Source organism: Nematolebias whitei, chromosome 10 (genome assembly GCF_014905685.2).
Source record: "Nematolebias whitei isolate Nwh7 chromosome 10, NemWhi1, whole genome shotgun sequence".
NCBI classification, from domain to species: domain Eukaryota; kingdom Metazoa; phylum Chordata; class Actinopteri; order Cyprinodontiformes; family Rivulidae; genus Nematolebias; species Nematolebias whitei.
In genome coordinates, this window is record NC_056507.1 from 21,104,438 (window position 1) to 21,113,066 (window position 8,629).

The 8,629-nt window shown below is 37.2% G+C and overlaps 1 protein-coding gene across 1 annotated transcript; it reads left to right on the top strand.

Annotated features, from left to right (window-relative positions):
* The first annotated feature begins 2,730 nt into the window (after positions 1 to 2,730).
* On the top strand, positions 2,731 to 5,378 carry LOC119416023 (intestine-specific homeobox-like). Its single transcript, XM_037683192.1, has 5 exons — positions 2,731 to 3,051; positions 3,130 to 3,183; positions 3,310 to 3,458; positions 5,022 to 5,135; positions 5,232 to 5,378. The coding sequence occupies exons 1-5, from the start codon at positions 2,841 to 2,843 to the stop codon at positions 5,376 to 5,378; spliced, it is 675 nt and encodes a 224-aa protein (XP_037539120.1). The 5' UTR covers positions 2,731 to 2,840.
* Positions 5,379 to 8,629: the final 3,251 nt, after the last annotated feature.

Below are 8,629 nucleotides of genomic sequence, written 5' to 3' on the forward strand. Positions count from 1 at the left end.
GGTTGGTTGGTTGGTTGGTTGGTTGGTTGGTTGGTTGGTTGGTTGGTCGGTCGGTTTGTCAGTCAGTCTTTTGGTCTGTCAGTTGGTTGGTTGGTTGGTTGGTTTGTTGGTTGGCCGGATAGTCTGTCGGTTGACTGACCGTCGGTCAGTCAGTCGGTCAGTCAGTTGGTTGGCTGGCTAGTTGGCTGGTTGAATGGTTGGTTGGTCGGTCACTCAGTTGATCAGTCAGTTGGTCAGTCAGTTGGTCAGTCAGTAGATCAGTCTATATGTTGACTGGTTGGTTGGTCAGTCGATCAATCAGTCAGTCAACCGGTTGGTTGGTCAGTTGGTTGTTTGTTGGTTTGTTGGTTGGCTGGTTGGTTGGTTTTTAGGTTGGTTGGTCAGTCGGTCTGTCAGTTGGTTTGTTGGTTGGTTGGTTGGCTGGTCGGTTTGTTGGTCGGTCAGTCTGTCTGTCTGTCTGTCGGTCTGTTGGTCTGTCGGTCAGTTGGTTGGTTGGTCGGTCGGTCGGTCAGTCGGTTGGCCAGTCTGTTGGTAGGTTGTTTGGTTGTGGGTCGGTCTGTTAGTCAGTCGATGTGTCAGTCGGTGGGTTGGTTGGTTGGTCTATCGTTCTGTCTGTCAGCCGGTCAATCGGCCAGTCAGTTGGTCAGTCAGTCGGTCGGTTGGTTGGTCAGTCTGTGGGTTGGTTAGTTGGTCCGTTGGTTGGTTGGTTGGTTGGTTGGTTGGTTGAACGCAGCTACACTGTGTAACTCAGGTTATTATTGAGAGGGGAAATGAAAAAGTATCCTACAGAGTTGATGTTGCTTCAAACATCTTTTTTTTGGCTGCCAAGAATCAAACACTATTTGTTGCAATCTTGAAAATAAATGTTGAAAACGTGATTGTTTCTGGTAATAAAAGTGTTATAATAATTTACCGATTTTGCAGAGATAATGCTTTTAATTTTAATGGCACCAAAATAAAAATTATAAAACTAACTTACTGAATGCCTGCCTGAAAATTAGATTTCTTGTTTCAAAACTCTGAATTGTTTTAAAACAGTCCAACTATAAATGTTTGAGTTATTAGTACTCAGACTATAGATATAGGACTTTATCAAAATGCAACAGATGACTACGTTACGTTACTAGAACCGCCTTCTTCCACCTGCGTAATATCACTAAAATTAGAAACATCTTATCTAAAAATGATGCAGAAAAACTGGTTCATGCATTTGTCACGTCTAGACTGGACTATTGCAATGGTTAGTTATCTGGGTGTCCAAATATTCTTTAAAAAGTCTTCATTTAAGAGATCATATAGTTTTAGTTTCTCTCCAATGGCTCCCTGTCAAGTCCAGAATTGAATTCAAAATCTTACTTCTAACCTACAAAGCCCTCAACAACCTAGCTCCATCTTATATTACATATCTTACTGTTCCATATTTTCCTAACAGAGCACTTCACTCTTGGACTGCAGGCTTACTTGCGGTTCCTAGAGTTTCCAAAAGCAGAACTGGAGGAAGATCTTTCAGTTATCAGGCTCCTCTCTTGTGGAACCAACTTCCAGTTTCTGTCCATGAGGCTGACACATTGTCCAGTTTTAAGACTGGGATTAAGACGTTCCTTTTTGATAAATCCTATAGTTAGGGTTGGCTTGTTATGCTGCCATAAGCTTAGACTACTAGGGGACAAATTGAACTCATTACTTAAAATGAACTGTTAAAACTGAAAAGTTTTCATTTGATACTATTTCTATCTTAACATGTGATTCTCGACCTGCCATTGTGTATCTGTTCCTCCTTCCTGTCCTCTCAAACCCAGACAGTCCAAGCAGATGACCGCTTGTCCTGAGCCTGGTTCTGCTGGACATTTCTTCCTCATGAGGGAGTTTTTCCTTTCCACTGTTGCCTTCATGCTCAAGATGAGAGTTCTGCGATGAAGTTAAACTCAAATCAGTCTGCTCCTCAGATAAATGTTGTTAACCTGCTTTTTATTTATATGAATGTTTCTGTTCAGTGCCCTGAGATGACTTCTGTTGTGACTTGGTGCTATATAAATAAACTGCACTGAACTGAATTGTAATGAAAGTCACATGCGTGTTTAGATAAGCACTGATTCGTTCACTGAGACCTCTGAACCACTAGATGGAGATCAACTCTTTATCAACCCAAATAAAAGCCTCTCAATCAAATGTCCTGACAGATTTCTGTTTCAAGCTGGAACAAGTAACCCAGTGTGTGAGGAGGCACATTGAGGCCAAAGTGATAAAAATTTGCTGTGCAATAAATCAAGTGATAAGAAAGAGAAGCAACAACTTATCTGGATGTGATAGTTGAATATTATCGAAGAGTCAGTTTCAAACTGTGGCTACTTTGTGTGCAGTTGGTTGTACAAAGCAGGGAGTTATAAGTCTGGAGCTGCAGAAGGAACTGCAGCCTCACTGCAAAAAAAAAAAATATATATATATATATATTGTTTTAATTCAAAAGTTAAATATAAAAAAGAAGTCAGATTACACATTTGCAATGTGCATATCCTAAAAACAATAACGCTGTTTTTTCTTTTTGAGACACAAAAAGTGAAATAATTTATATCCTTTTTTTGTTTGTTTGTTTTTGGGAGGTATATTTTGTTTGTTTGTTTGTTTTTTTGTTGCTGTTGGAAACTTAAAGTTGCTCCGCCTCCATAATGACCATGTGACAGGCATCAAAGACTAACAAGGGAGAGAGGACACCCATTTGTCCCCACCTTACAGAAACTAGACTCCAGTTTTCTCACCCTGACAGTGTTTTTGGCAGCAGGACAGATTATTGTAATAAATAGTGCTTTTTAAAGTTGAACATGCTATGACCACACGAGCTGATGGTGGGAGTTAAACTGATGAACATGTGGACAAGGGAAGAGACAAGAGAGTCTCGTATGGATCAAGAAAGGGTAACACAGCCCCTCAAGAAAATATCTCATTCGATTGAAGAAATTCTTAGAAAACCTGCATTTATCAGAAGTGAGGGGAACGTTTTGCGAAATTGGTCCGTCATAAAAGAAACCAGCCAAGTGAACAACTCATGTTCAGGTAAGTTTAATTTTTTTCTCTTCTTACCAAAATCTTCATAAGAGAAAAGCTAAAGTATTGAAAATTGTCTGTTAACAGAAGCTCCACAAATTAGACTCGAAGAGTCAGCAAAACCTTCCACAGACTGCAAGAGTGAGTGAATAAAGAGAAAGAATAAGAATTCAGCAAGAAAAGCTTTTTTTATTATTATTTTAAATGTGATTATTGGTTTGTTTGATGTTAATGATGAAGAGCACAGTGACAGTTCTGTATTTGCAGTTCAGAAGAGGAAGAGGCAAACCAGGGTCACGTTCACACCGTTTCAGGTGCACAAGCTGGAGGCGGTTTTCATGCAGACTCACTACCCAGACATCAACACCAGAGATGAGTTAGCCTCTCTGCTGCAGCTCACCGAGGGACGAATACAGGTACACATTTAACAATAAATAAAACTATTTCATTGTACTGTTGTAAGGCTTTAAATTAGGAAAACAATTAATAGTATCATCAAAGCTCATGCTCAATAATCCAGGTAAGAAAATTCAACAAATTCAGTCAGAACAGGTAATAAATGACACATCCATCCATCCATTTTCTTTACCCGCTTATTCCATTTTGGGTCACGGGGGTCGCTGGTGCCCATGTCCAGCAATCACTGTGCGAGGGGCGGGGTACACCCTGGACGGGTCGCAAGTCCATCACAGGGACACATAGAGACAAACGAGACAAACAACCATTCACTCTCTCACTCACACCTAGGGACAATTTAGAGTTACCAATCAGCCTAACATGCATGTTTTTGGACTGTGGGAGGAAACCGGAGTACCCGGAGAAAACCCACGCATGCACGGAGAGAACATGCAAACTCCACCCAGAAAGGCCCCTGGACCGGGGTTTGAACCAGGGACCTGCTCGCTGAGAGGCAGCAGCTCTACCAGTTGCGCCACCGTGCTGCCATGACACATACATAACCTCGTTAATTTTTTAACGAGGTTATGTATGTGTCAAAATGACACATACATAACCTCGTTAATTTTTTATATAATAACATCACTACCCACAGTGCTTCTTAAAATCATTTTTGTTGATTAATATTTGTTTACCGTATTTTTTGGACTATAAGGCGCACTTAAAATCCTTTCTTTTTCTCAAAAATCAACAGTGAGCCTTATAATCCGGTGCACCTTATGTATTAATTCTGGTTGTGTTTACCGACCTCGAACCGATTTTGTGTGGTACACGGCGCTCAAAAATCTGTCAAAATTAACTTGTTTCGCTTAATGCACCTTAAAATCCGGTGCGACTTATAGTCGGAAAAATACGGTATATTTTCCCGTATGTTCAAGATAAGTTAATTTTTGTTGTTTGTTTCATTTCAAGGCTTTCTCGAATTAAATTATTGTTAAAATGACAACTGAAATAAGATTTTACCTTCCAAATTATTCTAAAATTCTAATTTGACTATAAGATATTAATGTTTTTTTAATGTAAATATATCTGTATAAATACTTTGTTTATAGCAAAAACTGGAGAAAATTAAAGAATGTTTTCATGTCAAATATAATTTACTTCCTTCAAAACAGTTGTATAGCTTTGATTTATCTTATGTATCTTCATATCTTAGATCTTATTACTGTTTTTCTTTACAATTTGTATTTTTGTTGGATACAACTGGGAACCTGTGCACATAGTTTTGTTCCACCTCATGTACCACATGTGATGTGAATGACATTAAAGTACCTTGACCTTGATTTGAACCACATTTTGATTGTATTTTTTTTATTAATTTACATGGTATCAAGTTTAAACGTAAAGGTTTAAAACAGTTTAAAAGAAGAATAAAGAAACAACAGCTACAATCAACGTTGGTGCTACTAACTGGTGTTTTCTTCATGTTTTCGTGTCCTGTTTGTATGTGAATAAAAACGGTGTTGACTTATTATTTATCCTGGCAATAAAGTAATTTTATTGAACTGATTTTTGTGTTTAAGATCTGGTTCCAGAACCGCAGAGCTAAATGGAGGAAAGCTGAAACACTGAAGGAAATGGAGCTGATGAGCAGGCCGCACTTATCTTCAGCCAATAATCACCTGCTTTCTTATGAGGTAATGTCCCGTAAGACCAAAGAACGTTGCATTAAATGGAAAAACACTAGTCATTGCTTTTACTTTGCTTCGCTGTTGAAGAAGCCTCCTTTTCAGGCAGTGCCCTGGCTGCCATGCTGCGTACCAGAACCTCTTCAGTCGAGGCTTTTCTTCAGATCCACGCCATCACAGGCGCTGCTGACCAACACACATTCCTCAAGTCACAGGACTCTCTGTTTTGACACATTGGGGACAGAACGATAGCACCCTCATCTCCCTCTTATCTCCCAGTGCCGATTTGTTTTTCGTTTTGTTTAGTATTTTTTATCAAATGTCTTGAAACTGATTACAAGTGTGAATTATTGACGCAGACTTTAATCTTTGAAATCTGTTCAATTGAATATGACTGTTGTGCTGGTAAAACAAGATAAAGCTACATGTACAGAGGATGTTGTTCTTTTACCAATAAAGATACCATTAAATTATTTCTCTTGCTTTTTGTATTTTTTTTTATCTAAGTCCTTCTGATAAGTTTGTACTGAAGCACCACTTTGCACTGTTTCGCAGCCATGTGTTGTAGAGGAGAGCGTTTAGGTTTTTTTTTTTTTTTCATGACACCACACTTCCTTGTAAGAGATAAGATAGAGTCATGCCATGAAAAGTTCATCTGTTTGACTTTCTGGCAACCCCTCCTTATCTTAATTTGGACTTGTAAACTGGGGTTATTCGCAGGTCGGCTGGGTGATTTGAAGGACTGGTCAAATCAGTTCAGAGAGAAAATATCTAATGCAATATATACCTGCAGTCTCAGAGAAGAAAAAAAACACTATTAATGTTTGTTTCATGTGAAAAGTTTTACACAGTTTGAAGGTTTTACAGTCACTTTTAGTAGAGTCAGGGTAAAGTCTGTATTTTGTGACAAAGACACAAACAGCTCACACTCCCTTTTTTTGTGTTGCATAAGACGATTTTTAAACAATTGCCCATTCTAAGAAAAATAGTAAAACACCCCCTTCAACGCTATTTTAATAACTCATTTGACAGCCTCATAACTGATTGCAGAACTATGAGAACACTTGAACTTCTCACCCCAGCCATATCCTTTTATTACACAGGTGACATAATGCCGGCTGCACGGGTGGAGTTTAGGCGGACAAAAATAGTTGGCGGGAAGCAACAAAAAATCTGGACTATTCTTTATTATGAGGTGGACTTAACAGTTACAGACTGTTATTTCTAGTGCAGTTAATTAGACATTAAACCCAACATCATGACATTTTTGTGGATAAAATGCTCTGATGGTTACAATAAAATACTTTGTATGTTCTTTTTTTATGTCAGATTGTCCTCGCTACTTTCTCCCATTATTTTAAATTTGTTACTAAATTATATCATGAAGAACTGAAGGGGTTTCAGTGAAACTTTCAGAAAGTAATCATGTACAGCTGATAGAAATTTGGAGTTAATCCATTTAAAGATGGCCACCACAGCTGATCAACATTTGCCAACACAAAAATAGTTATAATTTAAATTGCATAACTTTATTTTGAAGGTTTCACCAAAATAGCCACAAATCGGTTGTTGTTCCACATGGAATGATCTTAGTTTAAAACTTTAGCATGTTTATGCATTGTCTATATTTTATTGTTCATTCTACATGGACACCATGAACACAACATGTTTTATGTATGAGTGTTGGTCAAAAATATCAAAGACATGCTTAAACTACACTTGGTTAAAGGATACATTTTAACAATGGTTTGTAAGTAAAAGTATGTCGAGCATTATTTGGAAATACACAATTTAATAAAAATTTTAAAAAAGCTAAACATGGTTAATTTTGTGCAGTTTTTATTTTGTGTTTGTGAGTTGTGTCTCAGTTTAATGTTTGATTCTCTTGTTAAATTCCTGCATTACATTTAATATATTTTTACTTCCCTTTTCACACCTGAGGACTTCCTCACGACTGTTCCTCATTTTGCCGTTTGCTCCTCTGCAGTCCCTGGTGTTCAGTTTAGTTCATCCATCTTCTGTTGTTTGTTCTCCTTATATTTATGTTGCTGTCGTGTCATTGTCCCCGCTTGGTTTGTGTAATTTTTTGTTAGACTTTCAAACCCTGAGTTTCAGCATCAGTTAATTTAATAGACTTTTAGATCGGTGAGCTCCTTCCTGCACGTGTCTTTCAGCTTTTAACACATCTGCTAAAATTTGATTATTCATTTTGGGTAAGAGAAGAGTCGCTGGTTCGACTCCCCATACTGGCAACATCAAAATGTGGGTGTGAAAGGTGAAGCACCTCATTCATTTATATCTTATGTACAGTTTCTTTTTACACTTTATATTTTTGCTATTGATGGATGCAACTGAGACCCTGAGTACATAATTTTGTTCCGCCTCATGTACCACATGTGGTGAAATGACAATAAAATTGACTTGAACTTGAATTGAGCCTGCCTCCACTCTCATTTTCCCCTCTTTTGGCCCTTGAACAAGGCCTTTAACCCCCACCATCTGCTCCCCCGAGCACCCTAGATGGCAGCTCTCTGCTCCACACAGAGGGCTGTGGTAGCTCGGTGGTCTGTGGTTGCATCAGGAAGGGCATCTGGCGTGAAACAAATCCCAAGTTTTCATGCAACTTAGTTCTCTGTGACAACCTCTGAAGAAGAGAGCAACCGAAAGAAGAAGAAAAAAAAGTTTTCTGTACGCATTGATGCAAAAAAAGTACTTTTGGATTTAAGCATTGATGTTTTCTGAACAATTTTTTAATTTTCATAATCTGTTAATCATTTTAAATTATCAACACTTATCAACTTCATAAGCATACTGTAAATAAAGCAAACTGAACTTTTAATAGGTGGATCACTTATTGAGAAGCATTCTTGTAGCTCACTTAGAACAGTAAAAGAAATGTGATTTGTATCCAGATAAATGTAAAAACTTCATTTTTCCCATGAGGCTTTGCAAATAGTAAAACATTAAACTTAATGAATTGTAATTGCACAATATGTGGTTTGAATATGGCTCTAAAAGTTAATTACAAAGTATTGAGATGTCTGTATACTAATGAGTTTAATTGTGAATCTGCTGAGATCAAGTTATTTGTGCAAAGAATGCCTGTATGGTGAAAGAATATACAACTGAAATAAGAATTCTTTATTAAGTTTTCTGTTCAGAAAGCATTTTATTCCCTAAATTAAGTCTTTTTTTAATTATTGCTTGAGAAGCTTTTCAGTATTTATTTTTTTAATAACGTTAAAATAATTTGATAAATGTAATAAACTGAAAATTGGTTTTATGAAGAAAAAATTTGTATTAAATCTGGGGGAAACAATTAAAGTTCTTCAAGGATCTTTTAAACAGAAAAGTTAAAGTTGCACAAATATTCACCAAATGTCTCCAAACTAAATAATCAGTTTAGTGGAGGTTCAGGCACGACTGTTTTCTGGCAACATAAACTACTTATCTTGATTTAATGAAATTCTAATATATATATATATATATATATATATATATAT

Coding starts and splice junctions, on each gene's coding strand:
- LOC119416023 (XM_037683192.1), top strand. CDS start 2,841: ATGGTGGGAGTTAAACTGATGAACATGTGGACAAGGGAAGAGACAAGA. Junction 3,184..3,309: donor ACCTTCCACAGACTGCAAGA/GTGAGTGAATAA, acceptor CTGTATTTGCAG/TTCAGAAGAGGAAGAGGCAA. Junction 3,459..5,021: donor TCACCGAGGGACGAATACAG/GTACACATTTAA, acceptor TTTGTGTTTAAG/ATCTGGTTCCAGAACCGCAG.